This window comes from Plecotus auritus (genome assembly GCF_963455305.1).
Source record: "Plecotus auritus genome assembly, chromosome: 9".
Lineage (NCBI taxonomy): Eukaryota > Metazoa > Chordata > Mammalia > Chiroptera > Vespertilionidae > Plecotus > Plecotus auritus.
This window is the reverse complement of record NC_137783.1, coordinates 67,977,107-67,998,623: the sequence shown is the minus strand read 5'-3', so window position 1 is coordinate 67,998,623 and position 21,517 is coordinate 67,977,107. Positions and strand designations below refer to the sequence as shown.

The 21,517-nt window shown below is 43.8% G+C and overlaps 1 protein-coding gene across 3 annotated transcripts in view; it reads left to right on the top strand.

Moving 5' to 3' along the window:
* The window catches only part of ARHGEF12 (Rho guanine nucleotide exchange factor 12), a 230,774-nt gene that overhangs the window by 151,016 nt on the left and 58,241 nt on the right, over nt 1-21,517 (top strand). For all 3 annotated transcript variants that reach the window (XM_080687470.1, XM_080687471.1, XM_080687469.1), the window contains 10 exons: nt 76-213; nt 709-741; nt 1,044-1,158; nt 2,023-2,128; nt 3,537-3,749; nt 9,689-9,821; nt 10,108-10,143; nt 16,814-16,968; nt 17,841-17,987; nt 18,849-18,934. In XM_080687470.1, the coding sequence (XP_080543596.1) occupies nt 76-213; nt 709-741; nt 1,044-1,158; nt 2,023-2,128; nt 3,537-3,749; nt 9,689-9,821; nt 10,108-10,143; nt 16,814-16,968; nt 17,841-17,987; nt 18,849-18,934 (1,162 nt within the window). The remainder of the gene's footprint in view (nt 1-75; nt 214-708; nt 742-1,043; nt 1,159-2,022; nt 2,129-3,536; nt 3,750-9,688; nt 9,822-10,107; nt 10,144-16,813; nt 16,969-17,840; nt 17,988-18,848; nt 18,935-21,517) is intronic.

The window sequence follows — 21,517 nt, the reverse complement described above, 5'->3', positions numbered from 1 at the left end:
CTCGTGGCTATGGAAACAGATGAGGGAGATACTCTCCTCTGAGCTACTTCAGGCAATGCCTCCTGTTCCCTTTAGGCAGAAAAGGAGCATGGGGCTCACCTTGGCTGAAAGCGAACTAACCAAACTTGACGTTGAGAGAGACAAGGACCGGGTCACCTTGGAGAAGGAGCGGGCATGCGCAGAACAGATTGTTGCCAAAATCGAAGAAGTGTTGTAAGTAATAGACGTGACGTAGACATGCCCTTTATTCTGCTGAGAGACGGTACACTCTGAGCACATCCCAGAAGTGGGGCAGGGCTAGGTGGGCGGGGCTACTTACGTCGTCATGGTGCTTGATAAACTGAATGTTTTACTTACTTTTTTTGCTGATACTTTATTATTTTTGCTGATAATTTATTTTAAATAAAGTTCTTGAATTTCTTTTTCTGGGTATTAGCAAAATGAGTAACTAAAAAATTTCTGGCTGATGAAGAACAGGTTAAATGCTTTCATTGGTTTAAATTCAGAGGTTTGGAAATCACATTTCTTGCTATAAAACGTTTATAGTTGATGACAGGACATGAGTGAGAAGCATGCAGCTCCTTTGAGGATAGAGGGGTTTTTCTTGGAATTACAGTCCCTGTTCTGCTGTTTCAGGCATCTGGGTTTAATAGTAGCAACTCTTTTCTTAAACTTTAATATTTCATTTGTAAATGTTTTTATTTTTAGGATGACTACTCAGGCTATAGAAGAAGATAAGAGGTAATATAACTTTTATTCTAGAATTTTAAGGAAATAAAAAATAAACTCTTTTTTTTTGTCAGTCCTGAATTATATTTTATTTCTTTTAACTTAAAAAATGTAGACCGTCTCCTTCTGGTGGCTTATATTTTATTTGACTAATATTCTAGTGTCTTGAGATAGAATCCTTTCCTGGTAATTCCTTCTTTTCTATGTGATGAATGAACTCTAAGAATTCCATCACCGAGGTTTTGGAAGTCAGTTGCTATCTTTATTTTAGCCACCCTCCTTTTTCTTATTTTCCTTAATCTGTTTTCCTCCAGTTCAACAATGCAGTATGTTATTTTCATGTACATGAAGCATCTGGGAGTAAAAGTGAAAGAACCTCGAAATTTGGAGCATAAACGGGGTCGGATTGGGTTCCTTCCAAAAATCAAGGTGAGGCTGGGAGAGCACTGGGTGCAGGTCTTGGTGCTTTTGCCTGTGCTCGATGCTTTCCTGCTTAGTGTTCACTTCTTCAGCAGCTTTGTGCAGGGTGCTTATTTGTCTAAGATATGGCTCCTGTTGTCAGAAACTCAAAACCCAGTGAGAAATCGGGGATATTTTCTAATTACTAGAAAATATGAAAAGTTGAAAACAGCAACTTACACAGAGTACCATCCCCAGCTTACCCTTTTCTTTTGTGGTGCCTGTCATAGTTGGTAATTATTTGTGTTTTTGTTTAATTTTTATTTGATAGTGAAGCTCTGTGAGGGCAAGGAGCTCCTTCATCATTGGACTTCCAGCTTTTAGCATAGTGCGCTCACATTTCATGAGCTTATTAAGTAAATATTTGCTCAGTGGATAAATGAATCATGTTGATCAAGCTCCCAGTAAATGTGTTATAAAACTATCCTTTTGTTTCCAAGAGTTTGGAAAAATGTCTTAAGTTTTTTATTGAATTTACTGGGGTGACATTGGTTAATAAAATTACACAGGTTTCAAGTGTACAATTGTATAATGCATGATCTGTCCAGTGTATTGTGCATTCACCACCCCAAGTCAAGTCTCCTTCCATCAGTATTTATCCCCCATATACACTCCTCCACCCAGATATCTTAAGTTTCATCTATACACAGTACTGTGTGCCAGTTTCTAATGAGTATCGTGTGTGTGTGTGTGTGTGTGTGTGTGTGTGTTTCATTTACATTTAACCAATTTCTTTCAAATGACCATTGGAATTCCATTTCTATGTTTGAAAGCAACAGAAGAAACCCACTCTGTTATGTATCTCTTATCTCTTTGATTGTACCTTAACTCTAGCAAAGTATGAAGAAAGATAGGGAAGGCGAAGAAAAGGGGAAGCGAAGGGGATTCTCCAGCATCCTGGGGCCCCCACGGAGGCCCAGCCGTCCTGACAACAGTGCAAGTATGTTGAAGTTTAAAATGCTGTATTCTGCTGCCCACACCGCCTTTTAACAGGGGCTCATTGAGCTAGAGTGAATTGCTAGAGAGGGTGTTCTTGACATGGTTCCTCTGAACTTCCAATGTGCCTTGCTTCCATTCGGTGTTCTGTCTGCACTAAACTCTCCCATGTGGCTTCATAATTGTCAAAAACATCCCCTGTGATGGTAGCAGAGCATCCCATTAGTTATCCATAATATATTTCATTCACCTGTCCTAATTTTGTTTGTATTCATGTTCTGATCATTAAAGTTAAAAATTAAAAACACAGAAAATGTGCATGGGTCTTTCCACCATACTTTCAATCCTTTTATACATATATCCCTCACACTTTTTTTTTTTTAATATTTTATTGATTTTTTACAGAGAGGAAAGGAGAGGGATAGAGAGTGAGAAACATCAATCAGCTGCCTCCTGCACACCTCCTACTGGGGATGTGCCCGCAACCAAGGTACGTGCCCTTGACCGGAATCGAACCTGGGACCTTTCAGTCTGCAGGCCGACACTCTATCCACTGAGCCAAACCGGTTTCGGCTATCCCTCACACTTTTCACCTCTCCACTGTGCTTTATTTTTTGATCTCCCTCCACCGTCAGGCCCAGGGGAGTGATCAGCCCCTGGAGAGGGCTGAGGAGGACGTGGAATGGTGGAGCTGTGAGGAAGACACGAGTCCTGTGGGGAGGGGTTGGGACCGAGTGACGCTAACTGTCCTACAGGATGAGGCGCTCTCCCTCAGGGCATTGGCGCCCTTGTGGAGAAACACTGAGAAGGTGAAGGACATTTTTAGAGAAGTTGAGGAGAGGGAGTGTTTCCCAGATGCTGACCACGAGTTCCCAGGGGGCCCATGATGTGGAGCTCTGAGGGGGTACATTGCTGCGAGGACGGCGCCGAGGTGCAAGCTCCGTTTGTGTGACTGACAGGAGCAGGAGGGTACTGGACGGACCAGGGAGCCTTGTGATGAAGTGACGAGGGTTGGGGGAGTGGGGAGCTTCTAGAGCTCACAGAGCTCAAAGGCTTCCTCTCCACGGGTACCAGCACGTATGCTCCCCTCAGACCTGCCTGCCTCAGCACCCCGCTCTCCCGCCATGGCGCCCTCTCCTTTTCTCTTGCTCATATTTGTCTACCTCCTGTCTCCCCTCACGCTGCACCATCTCCCTCTCTCTCCCTTTCAGCCCTCTTCCACCTTCTTCTCCCTCTCCCCCTTCCTCTCATTTCCCTTCCTTTCTGTCTTTCCTACTTCCCTTTCCTTTCTCTGTGTAATAATTAGCCTTATAGTTTTCTAGGGCCTACCATGTTTTAGATATTTTTCCAGACCTTTGACATCCTTTTAGCTGCTTTGAAACACAAATTTTTGACCATTTCTTTCTGTTCAGTTGGCAGAGCCATGGAGCTACAGAAGCAGCGCCACCCTAAGCACTCACCCACACCCCCACCTGTGAGTCCTGAGCCCCAAGATGCTGCTAAGTTGCGCCAGAGTGGGCCAGCAAGTGATGGAGCCGACGCTGGGTACCTGCCCGCTGGCTCCATGTCCTCGGTGGCTTCAGTGGCCACTCTCTTCCAGGACGGAGGGAAAGAGAATGATATGGGTGAGCTGTAGTTCAGCTTAACTAAGAGTCAAGATTTTAAAACAATCATACTAAGAAACAGAGTGGCAGGTTATTTTAGTCAAGACTGAACCCCAGTTAAATTTAGTTTTAATATTTGACAACTAGTGACAAATCTGTGCTGAATGATAATTTTCAAGTTCTCATCCATTCAAAAACTATTACTGAGCTTTCTGTTAGGCATCAGCTTCATACCAGATGTTAGCACATGATAATTATACATAGATTCTGCCCCATGCAGCTTAGTCTCCTGGGGGAGAGTCCTACACTCACAATTCAAATTGTGCTGAGTCCATAGAGGAAAGGTAAAGGAGCGTGGAGGACTGTCAGAGGTTCGGGGCAGACGTGGGAGATCTAAGGAAGGCTTTTAAAATTAGACTAGAGATGCCTTTTAACTGCTAAGGAGAAGCCAGCTGCTAGGAAGAGGTTGAAGATGCAGGGATAAACTGTAGTAACCAATGGAACAAAGTTTTGAAAAGGAGAGAGGAGATGAAAGACTAGGATATTGCCTCAGAGTAATAACCTTGGTGAAAAGAGGGGATTTAAAGAGTCAAGACAGATATGAAGTAATTGTAGATACTTGGGAACGAGTTTATTATCATGTTCTTCAGACAGCACGTGTTATGAGTTTCTTAAGCACGTGAGCTGGAGAAGAGGTGGTTTTGTTTGGAGGAGGCAATGCCTGTGTTAGTGATTTGGGAGGCAGTCAGTTTTTGGTGAAGCCAAGGTCAAGGCTAAAGCGGTGGGAGTGATCATTGAGGTGGCGTGGAGGAGGGTGCTAGAGACGAAGGAAGGAATAAAGGAAGGAATCCAGGAGATGGGAGTTCGAATAGCTTAACATGCATGTGGGGTTTCAGGCCATGTGACGTTTGGGTTAAGAGGAGAACTTTGAAGCCGCAGCCACAGGTGGTGTTCCTAGGTGACTGCTGTGAGGAAAAGGACATGTGGAATGTCCAGGGAGGGAGGAAGCGAGACAATGGTCTGAAGAATGTGCTGCGGGAGGAACCCATCTCATCTCTACCCTGCTGAGCCCAGTGCGTGACAGAGCGCAAGTCTCTACGGGAGGGGTAGTTGCAGGAAAGGTGGCCTCCTCATGGGATAGGCAGGTTTTTATTTAAGACAAAGAAGTAGGAGGGACATTTGGAGAAAAGTCGGGAGACTGACACAGAACTCTGAAGGTGTTGGATTATGTACATGCACTCACTCATGGCTCCATGTCTCAGTGAAATAAATACAAGCATGGTGGTTAACAAACAGAAAACAAAAAGGAGGTAGAGGAAAGTAAGATGTTATCAACAAATAAGAAATGTCAGCGCCTTTTGGGGAGACTGAACAAGGACAGTGGTGGTTTGGTGGATGAAACAACATAAAGGAAGCTGAAGCCCATAACTTGGTGAAGGAGCCCAAGGCGGCCTGTTGCCCACGAGAGCCTGCAGGCCCAGGGCTGGCTGTGGAGCGCATGGACAGGAGGCAAAGCTGAAAATGACGGAACCAAAAGTCTAATCAACACAATCATGTCAGCAGCTTCTGCTCCTTGCACTGCAGACTATGGGAAGTCTGTCTTTTATGTACTGGGGGAGGCCAGGGGCTCTGTTTTAGGGAGGGTGAAGGAAGTGTGTGGGGAGAGTCAAGTTCTCCACAGGATGATTGTCCTGGAGCTCTAACTGTGGCCCTAAAGCAGGGGTCGCACTGCATCACACTTGCCTTAGGACACTGGGTGCTTGAACACAAAGAGCATTTCTGCAGCTTCTGAAAGGAAGTGGCATCGAACTTAGAAGTCTGTCTGCATTCAGACCCTCCCTAAAGTACGGAGAAAAACAGGAAGGCATTTTCAGATATTCTAGGATTAAGAGTTTAACTGAAATGTACCTTTTACTCGAAAATTATTTTAAGGTACCATTGTAGCAAAATGAGAATAAATAGGAGGAAAGAAAATGTCATGAGATCCAGGAAAAAATGGGAACCACCCAGGAATGTGGAGAAGGGCAGTTCGAGGATGATGCCTGTCACAGGCCCAGGGCAGCGGCTCTGACAAACACAAGAGCGTGCAGGACAAGCACGGGTGGAAGCGGGTGTGTGCACACTACAATAAAATGTAGCAGATGAAAACATTTGAGACTTGATAAAATTCTATTATTTTGCTGAAAAGCATTTAGAAAAACAGTTGTTCAGAAAGTTAAGTCATGATTTTAAACAGGAAGCAAAATAACAAGTGGCATGATCTTAAAGTAATTGATGAGTATAAGACTTTAATATAATAATCATTTTATTTCAAATGGCCCAGGAATTACATTATCAGACCATATAATCCTAACTAACATACCTTTTGACCTGACAGGAATATGTATATATACACATATGTTATATATTGTATATGACCATATGTATATATTGCTATAATAATGTAAGCATATGTTTGTTTTCAGACTTTGAGAACCAGTCTCTTAGGCAAAGCACAGAAAATTCTGTGGCTACAGATCAGAATGGAAATGTAAAAATCCTGTTAATTATACAAGTGAAATTGTAGTTGAAAGAAATGAAGGTAGAAGAAAGGAAAGGTCACTAAATACCTAATCTGACATAGAAGAGCATTAACATACTAACTTCTTGCCCTGGCTGGTGTTGCTCAGTGGTTAGAGTGCCGGCCTGAGCACTAAAGGGTTGCAGGTTCAATTCCTGGTCAAAGGCACCTACCTGGGTTGTGGGTTGGCTCCCTGTCCCCAGTTGGGGTGCGTGTGGGAGGCAACCAGTTGATGTGTCTCTCACATCGATGTTTCTCTCTCAACCTCCCTCCTTTCCACTCTCTCTGAAGAGCGATGGAGAAAATATCCTCGGGTGAGGATTAACAACAACAAGAAGATACTAACTTCTTGAAGGAGCAAATATATAGATACTAGAGGCCTGATGCACGGATTCATGCACTAGTGGGGTCCCTCAGCCTGGTCTGTGGGGATCAGGCCGAAACTAGCTCTCCAACATCCCCCGAGGGGTCCCAGATTGCGAGAGGGTGTCTGGTCAGTCGGTTGCTTAGGCTCTTATATATATACTAGGGGCCCACTGCATGAATTTGTGCACCTTGAAAGGAACTGTGGGCCACGAGGCTGCGATAGGCACAGGAACAGGTCTCAGCTCATTCCTGCATCCCTTTCCGGCTCCTACCACTGTGGCCCCGTCCCCAGTCCCCTGTCTGCCGGCAGCCCCACGCCCACCGCCGCCGCTCCCATGCACTGACAGCGCTGGCCCCACTCATACCCACTGAAGGTGCAGAGTGATTGGGGCCGGTGCCAGCAGCGGGTGAGAGCAGCTGTTGCCCCAATCACCATGCAGGAGCAGGGGTAGGTGGAGAAGCCCTCGGGTGATCAGATCCGGCAGCCACCGCTCGCACCCACTGATGGCTCTGAGCGATTGGAACCAGCGCCGGGCAGCGGGTGCGAGCAGTGGCTCCAGCACTGGCTGCAGGTGCAAGCAGGGACGGTTCTGGTGGTGGCTGCGAGTGGTGGCTCCGGCACCAGCAGCAGGTGCAAGAGGCGGCTGCTGGCTCCGATCTCCCCTCAAGAGCAGAGGGAGGTGGAGAAGCCCTCAGGGATGATTGGGGCTGGCAGCCACCGCTCGCACCCACTGATGGCGCCAAGCCATCAGGACCAGAGCTGGGCGCCAGCAGCAGGTGGGAGTGGGGCCGGCACCGGCAGCAGGTGTGAGTGCTGGGTGGAACCACAGTGCACGGGAATAAAGAATTTTCAGTAACCAACAGAGGCTTGCCCCGATGACAGCGACTGGCTCTGGCACCACCACTCACCTGCTCCACCATCTCACCGTGGCCGATGCCCGCCATGTTCTGTGCATGCCCCCTGGTGGTCAGCACACATCATAGCGACGGGTTGTTCAGTTCCATTTGTTCCGCCGTTCAGTTATTTGCATATTATCCTTTTATTATATAGAATGTCCTATCTACACTAATAAAGAGAAATATGCAAATTGACCGTACCTCCACTATGCCAACAAGCCACACCCACAGGCCAATCAGGAGCGAGTATGCAAATTAACCCAACCAAGATGGCTGCGGCCACGGAGCGAGCAGGAGGCTTGGGTTTCTTTGGCGATGGAGGAAGCCAAGCTTCCTGGCCGGCCCTGGCCTCTGCTCAAGGCTACAATGTTCCAATTATACAAGATAAATAAATCCCAGATACCAGGGCCTCCGCTTGGGTCGCCGGGGGGCATGGCTGGCCTGCAAACCACCACAGACCCCTCGCTCAGGCCGCCCCACACCCCAAGGGAACCCCCACCCTGATCCAGGACACCCTTCAGGGCAAACCAGCCGGCCCCCACCCATGCACCAGGCCTCTATCCTATCTAATAAAAGAGTAATATGCAAATTGACCATCATTCCAACACACAAGATGTCTGCCCCAAGATGGCCAGCAGGGGAGGGCAGTTGGGAGGGACCAGGCCTGCAAGGGAGGGCAGTTGGGGGCGATCAAGCCTGCAGGGGAGGGCAGTTGGGGGTGACCAAGCTGGCAGGGGAGGGAAGTTGGGGGCGACCGGGCCTGCAGGGAAGGGCAGTTGGGGGGAACCCAGGCTTGCAGGGGAGAGCAGTTGTGGGGGGACTAGGCCTGCAGGGGAGGGCAGTTGTGGGGGGACCAGGCCTGCAGGGGAGGGCAGTTGGGGGGGTAGCAGGCCTTCAGTGGAGGGCAGTTAGGAGCAATCAGGCTGGCAGGGGAGCAGTTAGGCATCAATCAGGCTGGTGGGCGAGTGGTTAGGGGGTGATCAGGCTGGCAGACAGAAGCAGTTAGGGGCAATCAGGAAGGCAGGCAGGCGAGCAGTTGGGAGCCAGCAGTCCTGGATTGTGAGAGGGATGTCCAATTGCCTGTTCAGGCCCAATCCTATATATAGGATTGGGTCTAAATGGACAGTCGGACATCCCTTGAGGGGGTCCCAGATTGGAGAGGGTGCAGGCTGGGCTAAGGGCACACCCCCCTTGCACAAATTTCGTGCACCGGGCCTCTAGTATAATAAAAGCCTAATATGCTAAGTGTCTGGTCGGCCGATCAGCTGTTCAACCAATCAAAGCGTAATATGCTAATGATATGCTAAGGCCTCTCAATCACTCGCTCTGATCTGCACTGACCACTAGAGGGCAGATGCTCTGGTTGGTTAGCTTGCTGCTGGGGTCCAGCCAATTGGGACTGAGCGAGACAGGCCAGACATGCCCTGGAGCCCTCCCGAGGTCCCTCCCTGGCCCTAATAGTGCACTGGTGGGGTCCCTTGTCCTGGCCTGAGCCCTCTCGCAATCCTGGACCCCTCGGGGGACGTCGGAGAGCTGGTTTCGGCCCAATCCCACAGGCCAGGCCGAGGGTCCCACTGGTGCACAAATTCATGCACTGGGCCTCTAGTATATAGATAATTGTTTAAACTTAGGTAATAACCAAAACCCAATTAATAATAATATAATTATCAAACATAGGGAAGAAATGGGGGGAAATTGAAGGCAAGAAGAATAAGCAATATCTTCTGAGGAGGAAGAAGTAGATATTACCTAAAGGTAATAAAAATGTATAAAGTTATTATTTGTTGGATCTCCATAATATCTGAAATGTGAATGAATGAAAAAAATTTAGGGTAGAAAAGGATAGGTGAGAATGTTTTTTCTCTTATATGCTCTTCTGCGTTGTTGCCATGTTTTATGTTGACACTTAAAAGCTGTTTAAAATTGATTTTCTATTTAGTTTTTAGTGTATTTTAAGATGTTATGTACTAGAATTTTGATTCTAGCTAACCCACAGTTGTTTAAATATGAATGTGACTGTGGATTAGGTTGAAGCTGTTTTGAAATGAACACCTTGTTTTTGTTGTCATCAGCTGAGTAAGTACATGATATTACATGTGTGTGGCACGAATTGAATGGGTGCCGTTTGTCTCTTCAGGGTCAAAGCCAGTGGCAGAATCCCCAGCATCTGCAGACCTCGTAGACGCCCCCCCTCGTGCTTCCAGTGCTGCCCCGGAGTTCCCGCCACCGCCATTGGACCAGGTGCAAGAGGAGGAATGGGAGGTGGAAAGGTAATTCAGATGTAACTGAGGTCTCCGTGTCAGACATTGCTTACCGTTTTTTAATTGTATATTATTTCTGTATTTTACAGTTATTCCCACATGTGCTTTTTGGGAAGAAATTAGAACTTGTATTGGTAGTAAATATTAGATAGATATTGAATGCTTTTCAATTTATTCTTACAATATCAAGAAGAATTATTTATCAGTCGCTGTAGTTTTACCCAGTTTTGAACACTGGCATACATTTCTTAATTAACATTTTGTTTTTTTGTTGACTCTTTTCCCATTGTTTTAGGATGACTGAACATGGGACACCAAAGCCCTTTCGAAAGTAAGTAGTCCTACAGCAGCCTTCAGTAGGGCATGCTTTAAGAAACACATTTTCTTGCCCTAACACCTATATTAAAGGAAGAGACTCGGGTATTCTGGTCAGGATGGTGGAGTAGATAAACGCTGCCTTCACCTCCTCCCATGACCACAGCAGATCACAACGAAGTTAGGGAGCAGCTATCGCTGAGAACCGTCTGGAGACCAGCTGAATTAGAGGTGCTCTAATGAGAATATGGAGAAGCCCGGTTGAGACGAATGGGTTGTGAAGTGGGTGGTCCCGCACCCACGTGTGGTGGTTAAGAATAAGAAGGCCATCTCGGTTGTGGAGATCTCCACGGAGGAATGAGGGGTCCCAGCACCAGGCTGGGCTTTCCGCCTGGGACTCCAGTGTTGGGAAGAGGAGTCCCTACATCGGGCTCAGAAGCCAGCGGGTGAGGCAGGGGCTGCAGTGCCCCAGCCATTCTTCTGGAGGGGCCCAGGTGCTGGCTCACGCAGGAGCTCACTCACTTGGGGCTCCAACCCAGGAACAGCTGGGAGGTGCCAGGGACATGTGGGAGGAACTATACTGAGTAGGTGTGGGTTGCCAGCTGAAGGACTGCCATCAGAACAACACTCTAAGCACAGAAATGCTGGCTGGCCCCGCTGTGCCCGCTGCCCCTCCCCCACCCACCTGGAGGCTCAGGATGGCTCCGAATCTGTGCTCCAGGAGCCTGGCTAGCACTGCTCCTACAGCTGTGCTGAGTCACTCCGACACTCCCCACCCAGCTTTCACTGCCAGCCTGAGCCACTTCCAGCAGCTTTTCCACACAAGCGGTCTGTCTCCGCTCCTGCTGCGGATTTTCCTAAAATCTCTCAAGGGTCTCCAAACCCCAGACAAGCAGGGGCTGGCCACAGCATGCCCCATCCAGCTTGCTAAGTGGCTCCAAGTGCAACCAGCACCCAGTCTCAACTTGCATTGCTCAGGTAGCCCCAAGCCTGGCATAGGCTGTGGCCAATGTTGGCTTGGAAAGTAGTTTCAGCTGAGTCACAAGCCTAGCACAGTGGCTGCTGCCTCAGTTCCCATCATGATGACCTCCACGGGTCTCAAGCCTGGCGCTCTTGACAGCCAGCCTTGCAGTGTGACCTCTTCCAAGTGCCTCCCACTCCAGCACAACAGCAACCGACCACAGGTCACTTTGTGGCGCCCACCAGGCGGCACCAGCCAAGCATACTCAGCAGTGACCTGAGTCCACACAAGAGGCTCCAGTGCCAGCACCAGGGCCGGCGTCAATACCCGCCAGGGCAATACCCGCAGCCCCGCAGATGAGAGATCTGAAGGGTAGACTCCACTGCTCTTACAGCCCCACCGCTCTGTGGGGTCAGCCCTGCCCTCGCACGCAGCCCATCTGATAGTCATGGCAGCCCTCATCCAGTCAGCCTGCGGGGCAGTCCCACCCACTGAGGTGCCAGTAGCAGTCGAGGCTCAACCACAACAGGAGGGCACACACAACCCACAGAGGAGACATAGAAGAGAAGAGAGCAAGAGAATGAGAAAGGAACGGAAGAACTACAAAACTAATCAGAAAACCATTAATAAAATAATAACTGCATACCTATCAATAATTACTTTAAATGTAAATGTAGTAAATGCTCCAAGCAAAGCACATAGGGTAGATGAATGGATGGATAAAAAAATACAACTGGTACATATACTGCCTATAGACCCATGTCAGATCTAGATGCACACAATGAAAGTAAATGGATGGGAAAAAGGCATTCCCTGCAAATGGGGAAAAAAGAAAGCTGGTGTAGCCATACCTAGAGGAAACAGAATTTAAAGCAAGTAGCAAAAGACAGAGGGCATTTCGTAATCATAAAGGGATCAGTCCCACACGAGAGCACAGCTCCTGTAAGCTTCTACATACCCATATAGGGGTGTCTATATAACACACAGGAGAGGTGCAGAGAAGTTGGCAGTAAGGCAATCATACTAGGGAGCTCAACACCCCGTTTACATCGATGGATAGAGAACCCAGAGAGTAAGTCAGTAAGGAAAACAGTGGCCTCAAATGACACACTAGATTGATGGACTTGATGACATCTATGACATCATTACACAAAGCAGCAGAATATTCACTCTGATTCGTTTTGTTCTACTTTTTTTTATTGTTGACAGTATTACAGATGCCCCCCAATGTCCCCCTCCACCCAGCCCCAGCCCCACCCCATGCCTTCAGCACACTATTGTCTGTGTACATGGGCTCTGCATATATGTTCTTTCTGTCCCTCCCAACCCCCTCTTCTCTGAGCTATGTCAGTACGTTACATAGGTCCAGAGACATGGATGCATGGAATAGAATATACATTCTTCCCAAGTGCATGTGGAACATTTTCCAGGACAAACTACATGTTAGGCCACAAAACAAGTCTCAGTAAATTTACAAAGGAAATAACCATCTTCTGCAACAGCAGTAGCACAAAATTAGGAACAGTGAGTGGATTAACAAGATCAAGGAATAAGTCAAAAGACACCTTGAGACAAATGAAAACGCAGTGACCAAAAACCTATGGGCACAGGCACAGCAGCTCTAATGGGGAAATGGAGCGAGACAGGCCTCCTCAAGGAACAAAACCTCAAACCCAAAGTGAGGAGAAGGATGGAAAAAACAAAAATTAGAGCTGAAATAATGAAATATTTTTTTTTAAAAAAAGGAAAAGAAATGATCAATGAAACCAAGACCTAGTACTTTGAAAAGATAAAGTGGATAAACCCTTAGCTAGACTCATCAACAACAATAAAATGGGGGAGACACATAAAATCAGAAATGAAAGAGACAACCAACACCACAGAAATACAAAGGTTTATAAAGAAATACTACGAACAGGTTTATTGCAACAAATTGGACAACCTGGAATAAATCAGTAAATTTTTAGAAACACACAGTCTTCCAAGCTTGAAGAAACAAATATGAACAGACCAATAACTACTAAAGAAATAGAATTAGTAATTTAAAAACTCCCAACAAACAAAAGCACTGGATCAGATGGATTCACAGGAAAATTTTACTAAACATTCAAAAAAGTAATACTTATTCTCAAACTATTCTTAAAAAAATGGAGGGAGGGAAGACTCCCAAAATCATTTTAGGAGGCCACATTATCCTGATACCAACACCAGACAAACACTACAAAAAAAGAAAGTTATAGGCCAATATCCCTGATAAACCTAGATGCAAAATTCCTCAAAACATTTTAAATCAAATTCAGCAATACAGTAAAAAGGTTGTACACCATGATCTAGTCGGATTTATTTCTGGCATTTGAGGTTGGTTCATATCTGCAAATCATTTAAGGTTAGATAACACATATACAAAATTAAGGATAAAACTGTTATGATTCCATCAATAGATGCAGAAAAATCTTCACAAAACACTTCATTTAGATAAAAACTCTTAGAAAGTGGTGATACAGGGAACATACCTCAGCATAAAGGCCACACATGAAAAACCCAGCTAACAGAGCCCTAAATATTCCACCAAAAAGTCACTAGAACTAATAAGTAAATGCAATAAAATAGAAAGGTACAAAATTAATATTCAGAAAAACCAGTTGCATTTTGATACACGAATAATAATTATTTCTTAAAGAATTTAAAAAACAACCCCATTTGCAGTTGCATCATAAATATGTAGGAATAAAGTTAACCAAGGCAGTAAAAGGCCTATACTTGGAAAACTAAGAAATTGAAGGATCAAATTGAAGACTATACAAATAAATGTAAATGTAGACTGTGCTCATGTAGGAAGAATTAGCATCTTTAAAATGTTAATACTTCCCAAAGCCATCTACAGTCATATCAAAATACCAATGAAATTTTTCACAGAATTAGAACAAATAATCTTAAAATTAATATGGAACCACTGGAGAAAGAAGAACAAAGTTGGAGGTATTATACTGCCTGATACCAAACTATTCTACTGGGCTGTGGTAACCACAGCAGCATGATTCTGGCATAAAAAACAGGCACATGCGCCCTGGCCAGTGCGGTTCAGTTGGTTAGGCATTGCCCTGTGCACTGAAAAGTCAACAGTTCAATTCCCAGCCAGTTCACATACCCAGGTTGTCATACCCAGGTTGCGGGTTTGATCCTCAGTTGGGATGCGTGCGGGAGGCAACCTATCAGTGTTTCTCCCTTCTCTCTCTAAAATCAATTTTTTTTAATTAAAAAAAAACCAAAAACAACAGGCACATAGATCAGTGGAACAGAATAGAGAGTGCCTGTTATGATCAGTTAATCTATAATAAAGGAGGCAAGACTATACAATAAGGTAAATAGAGTCTATTCAATAAATGGTATAAGGAAAACAGTGATAGGTGCAAAAGGATGGAACTGGATAACTTTCTTTTAAGTTATGGAGGGTTTTATTAGCTATAAAATGTCTTTCATATTTTGAGTGATTAAAGTCATCTGCTTTAATAAATTTCAGATATACGAGAATCTGACATTGGAAATGCCCCCTCATCCACACTGTCCCGTGTCAAAAAGCGTTCTCACTGTTGGCCGGAGGCCTCAGCTCCTGGCCTGCTGGGAGCAGCAGGGATGTTCCTTGCCACGTGGGTCTCTCCATAGGGCTCCTTGAGTGTCCTCACAACGGGGCAGTGGCTTCCTTCAGAGCTCTCAGCTCTCCAACTTGAGTTTAAATTGCAGTGTTGCTTTTTAAGCTTTAAAGTCTCCATTTTCTTTTTTTTTTTTTTCCTTTTTTGAACCTTGGATCCAGCTTCTTAGAAATGGCTCCAAGGGCATCTTGTCAGCATTATTCAAGTCTAAACTTGAAGTCCGCCTGCACGGCGTCACAAATGCTGGAAGACACAGGACTTGGTTACTCAGAATAGCTGTCAGCCTAAGCTTCGTGTTCCCCTTGGTTCCCATCTTTTTGTCAGATGTGATTCAGACCTAAGTCAAAACAGTTGATTCCCCATGGCTGAGGTGCGGACTTGTGAAGGCTAGGGAGAGGCTGGGGAGAAGAGCAGCTCGGAGAGAGATGGCTGGGAGTCTGGCACTGAGACATACCTGACACACTGGCCCTAAGCAGCCATTTTCCCCTCTGGATAAGGATAACTTTCTTACACCGTATACAAGAATAAACTCAAAATGGATTAAAGACTTAAAAGTAAGACCCCAAACCACAAAACTTTTAGAAGAAATCATAGGTAGTAAACTCTTCGTTATTGCTCTAGTTATATGTTTTCGGATATGTCTTCTCAGGCAAGGGAAAGAAACCAAAGACAAAAATAAGCACATGGGACTATATGAAACTAAAAAGACTCTGCACAGTGAAGAGAACCATCAACAAAACAAAACGACAGCTTGCTGAGTGGGAGACACTATTCTCTAATGGTACATCCAATAGGGGTGAAAACACAAATATATAGGGAAATCATGCATACTAATACAACATAAAACCCCTAACAATTCAATCTAAAAAAGCACAGAGTACCTGAATAAATATTTCTCCAAATAGGACAGATAGATGGTCAGTAGATATGATAGGTTGCTCAGCATCACTAATCATCAGGGACATGCAAATTAAAACCATAGTGAGATACCACCTCATATCCCTCAAAATGCGTATCAGTAAGTTTTGGAGAGGATGTGGAGCAAAGGGAACCTTTCTGTACAGATAACCACTATGGAAAATATAGCGGTTCCTCAAAAATGTATAGAGCTAACCATATTAGCCAGCAATTTCACTTCTGGGTATTTCAAAACACTAATTTGAAAAGCTATATGCACCCCTATATTCATTACAGCATTATATATGATAGCCAAGATATGGAAGCAACCTAAATGGCCATCAGTAGACAAATGACAGAGAAGAAACATATACACAATGGAATATTATTCAGCCATAAAATGAATGAAATCTTGCCATTTGTGACATGGATGGATCTAGAGCAGGGGTGGGCAAACTTTTTGACTCGAGGGCCACAATGGGTTCTTAAACTGGACCGGAGGGCCAGAACAAAAGCATGGATAGAGTGTTTGTGTGAACTAATATAAATTCAAAGTAAAGGAGCGGAGGGGAGAGCAAGAGAACCCTCTGCTCTTTCAGCTCCGCGGGCCGGATAGAACAGCCGAACGGGCCGCATCCGGCCCGCGGGCTGTAGTTTGCCCACGGCTGAAGAGGGTATTATGCTAAGTGAATTAAGTCAGAGAAAGGCAAATACCATATGATTTCAGTTACATGGTATATCTAAAAAACAAAATAAATGAACAAACAAAACAAATACATAGATTCAAACAACAAATAGATGGTTGCCAATGAGAGTAGGGTTGGTGTTATGGGTGAAAAAGGGGAAGCGGTTAAATTATAAAAATTGTCATGGAAATATTAAGTACAGCATAGGAAATATAGCCAATAGCATTTTCATAGCTGTGGTATAAGATAGGCACTGGGCTTATCAGGGCGATCACTTTGTAAGTTACACAAACGTCTCATCACTGTTGTACACTTGAATCTAATGTAATATTGTATGTCAACTGTAATTGAAAAATAAGAAATTTTTAAAAGAAACACTACATAGTTTGTCAGACTTATGTGCTGTAATGTACTAGTAAAGACTTCTGCTGTTTCCCATTGTCCACTTGATGTCCTCAAATAGGATTCTTCATCCTTTTTTTTCTTTATTAGGTTAGACAGCATCGCTTTTGGAGAAAGTCAAAGTGAGGATGAACAGTTTGAAAATGACTTGGAAACTGATCCACCCAACTGGCAGCAGCTCGTTAGCCGAGAAGTGTTACTGGGACTGAAGCCCTGTGAGATCAAAAGGCAGGAAGTGATTAATGGTGAGTTTAATTGGTTTTTGTTGTTGTTTTATTATAGCAGAAAATGCCCTGGGCCTTGGTGTTTGCTTCCAAATTTCTGCTTGCCTTTTGTTTTAAACAAAGATGAAATTAAAGTATATAGATGATCCTTGAACTTCAAAACTAGAAAAATCATTGAGACATTTGTCCCATCACTTTCCTTTCAGACTCTTCATCTTGTTCATAGATTATGAGTGAGAATGCTAAGGCTCAGGGCGATGGAACAAATTAAGATTGTGTAGCTGATAAGTGACAGGGAGGAAACCAGCACCCAGCTCCCCCTTCGACCCGGCGCAGCTCTTCCTCACCTGGCGAATGCACAGCAGAGGTGTGACGTGGACACTGCCCTCTCCTGCCTTTAGGATATGATTTAATCAATATCCTCTTGTCCCCAATAACATTGAGACGGTGACATTACAAGCGTGGCCTCAGAAATGAGGTTTGATAGGCATTAGATAACCAAAAGTAGATAACCAAGGCTATATGATGTTTGGGCTTACGGTTTTCTAATGTAGTTGTGATTGGTGGCTACTATTTTAAAAAGATAGAGGAGTTTTGGAGTACACTGTTAACTTTTAAGTACAAAACAGTTTATAATGATGTTTTTCATTTGCCAATATTAAACTCTTAGAGCCAATATGTAGGCGAGTTCTGTGGAATAAAAAAATGACTTCCCTTCTCTAAACTATAAATGATTATTATATAACTTATTTGCTAGTTAATCCCAGCTGAAGCCTATAGGGATATAGGCTATAATATTGTAATAACTATGTGTGGTGTAAAATAGGAACTAGACTTTTCGTAGAATTATTCTAAGTAAGGCCACATTTTATATTTACTTCTTTTCTGTTTAGAATTATTTTACACTGAAAGAGCTCATGTTCGAACACTAAAGGTTCTTGATCAAGTGTTCTACCAGCGAGTGTGCAGAGAAGGAATTCTGTCACCTTCAGAACTACGGAAAATTTTTTCAAACTTGGAAGATATTCTTCAACTTCACAGTAAGAGAAATTGACTCTAATCTTTATCCCTAACATTTCCATTATATAAAAGAGTACAACATAAGTAAGGTTTGAATAAACCTTCCACCCCATTCACATATCAGCCTTTTATATTCAAAGTGTTAACACAGGACTTGGGATCTAATGTCAGTGTCTAAGCTGGAAAACATGAGTAGTCAAAACTACCCTTGAAAATTTCCTATCAATTATAGTGTATATGTTTTTAAAAATATATATCCCATGTACTATATATGTATAAATGCATGTTGAAAATAGTAATACACAACATACAACCCATTGTTTGCTTGGGACGCTCGAGTAGATACAGGGAAGCTCTCCTGGTGCTGTTCATCGCGGACTTCCTGTCAGTGTGTCCGTTCCTCGCTCTGAGTCACTGTTCCCTTTGTCCCTTCGTGTTTCATCTTTCTTTCACCAGGAAAGCCATCACCGTCTTTCAACACCTGCCCACCACATGAATGCCTTTTCACTTGTCCGGGTGTGATTTTAGGTTTTACCAACATGCATTGTCAAGTTCAGACTAGATTATGTTCATTGCCTGTGAACATACACATTTTCAGAGGGACAGTAGGCAGAGTGACCTGCATTATTTAAATTCAAGTGCTTTATAAGTATGTTATAGACGGAGTCTTGAAGTTAAATGACTATTTGATATACCTATCCTGTATTTAATTTGCTATTTTCACATTGTTTTGTGCTTTACCATCTGTTTTTCAGATAGAGCTCACAATATCTAGAGGTATAAGAATTGTGTCCTGATTTATATTTAAGGAGATTAGAAGTAGTTGTACTGAGTAATAAGTGTATGCTTACTTTTTTTTCCATTTTATTTTTCCCCTTGAGTTGGGTTGAATGAGCAGATGAAGACTGTTCGAAAGAGGAATGAGACCTCTGTTATTGATCAAATTGGGGAAGATTTGCTAACCTGGGTAAGGAAATTTGCTATTTTATTTTAATACTTTCATAGATATTTTATTATCAGATTCTAGGTTAAGTAATTAACATTTCCAAAAATGCAAAGTCATCTATTTTGCAAAGGTAATGTAAAGATGAAGAGTCTGGAATATGTATTCTTTGGTTAATTTCTTCTTTAAGTGCTCAACCAACTAAGTGCTCTTTTTTTCACCAAACACTATTTCTTTGTGTTTTAAAGAATATAGCATAATATAGATCATCATAAAAATAATTTAACTGATGTACAATTTTAGCTCTCTGCTGCTGTCCATATCTCAGAATTTACTGCACAGCATCAGACAATTGTAGTTCCAAAACTACCATCACAAAAGTAGACAAGTGAAAATTACTTTGTCTTATTTATCTATATATATAAAAGCCTAAGCGACCATTACAACAGGTTGACCGGTCGCTATGATGCGCACTGACCACCAGGGGGCAGACGCTCAACACAGGAGCTGCTCCCTGGTAGTCAGTGCGCTCCCATAGCCAACCTCCCACGGCCCAGGCTGGCCAACCTCCCGCGATCCCTCCCCCTGGCCGGCCGACAGTCGGGACTGGGCAAGACGGCCCTGATGGCCCCAATTGCTGGCCAGGCCAAGGGGCCTCACCCATGCACAAATTCGTGCACCTCTAGTAATATAATAAAAGAGTTCAGAGACTCTGGTAGCTATTTATCGAGTTGTTGTTTTTTTCTGACTATTTGTCTGTATAGACCTCTCAATATATATTTATGTGCCAAGCCCTGTGCTGGGGAATACAGTAGGAACCAAAACAGATATGGCTCCTGCCTTAATGAAGCTTATAATTAATGAGAGGCCCAGTGCACAAATTCGTGCACCATTGGGGTCCCTCGGCCCGGCCTGCAGGATTGAGCCAAAACCAGCTCTCCAACATCCCCCAGCGGGGGTCTCAGATTGCGAGAGGGCGCAGGCCAGGCCGAGGGACCCCACCAGTGCACGATCGGGTCCTGGGAGGGCTCCAGAGTGTGTCCGGCCTGTCTCACTCAGTCCTGATCTGCCGGACCCCAGCAGCAAGCTAACCTACTGGTTGGAACATCTACCCCTGGTGGTCAGTGCACGTCATAGCGAGTGGTTGAGCGGCCTTAGCATTTCATTAGCATATTATGCTTTGATTGGTTGAATGGCCGACCGGACACTTAGCATATTAGGCTTTTATTATTATATAGGAGATGGGGAAATTGTCCTTAGTTATTTCAGTCTCAATGAGTGTTACAATAAGGGGAGAGTACAGGTTGTTATAAGATTATATAGCAGGAAGACCTAAATTAGAACATATAGAAAATCTTCCTACGGGAAAGGGGGTTTGATTCAAACCTTTGAAGAAAGTACTATAGTTAAGGCTGTGGATAATAAAGTACATCACGTAGTCTGCAAAATCTTAACACAGGTTTGAACATAAACTGTTTAGACATGCCCATAGACATTTACTTCAATATGTAGCTTGCCATAAGATTGTGGTAATTCTACAATGATAAATTTTAGTACTTCACTAAAATATACTCTTGATCTTACTGCTTTCATTGATGGTGAGATCATGGTTTAGAATCTACCAATCCAGTAGAAGATCTCTTCTTAGTCAGTTAACTCATAGAACAGGGTTAGGGAACCATAACCCAATCTCATCTCACCCTTACTGAACTTTCAAAAGCATTTTCTCCCTTAGGCCCACTCGAGGACTATTGTTATTAAGGAGATGTATTTCTTTGGAAAAGGTCAGCTTATTCTGTGGCTACTCTGTGGTAGTCTGAGTCACTTTGTTTTTTGGATGTCAGTATAGCAGCGAAAGTTATAACAGCTCTTGTGGCTTGTTAGCAAGCACACTACTCAACTTGAAACAAAAAATTTATAGTATGACAGTGTAGCATCAATTTTCATGTCAAATGTGGATTAAAAGTTGTAAGCCATATGGACTTGATATCAGCCTTGATTCCTAAGCATTTTAATATACAATCCTATAAAATAGTATTCAAACCAAGTCTCCAGTGAGATTCATCATTAATATAGTATAGAAGTGCACTTGATCTTCTTCTCAGAGTCCATGGGACTGCATAAATCTATCTACATGTTAAAACAAAGTAGAGAAACCTGTTAATAGAATGGGACAAAAAAACTTATTTTAGTACATGTAAAAAATATATTCTTTTAATTTTATTTTTCGATTACAATTTACATTCAGTATTACTTTGTATCAGTTTCAGGTGTATAGCATAGTGATTAGACAATCATATACTCTACAAAGTATTGCCCCATTATTTTCAGTACCCACCTCGCACCATGCCATTTATTACAAATTATTGACTATACTCCCTATGCTGTACTTTACATCCCCATGACTATTTTATAACTCACAATTTATACTTCTTCATCGCTTCATCTTTTTCACCTAGTCCCCCAAACCCTCTCCCCTGTGGCAACTATCAGTCTGTTCTCTGTATCTATGGGTCTGTTTCTATTTTGTTTCTTTATTTTGCTCTTTAGATTTCACACATAAGGGAAATGATGTAGTATTTGTCTTTCCCTGGCTATTTCACTTAG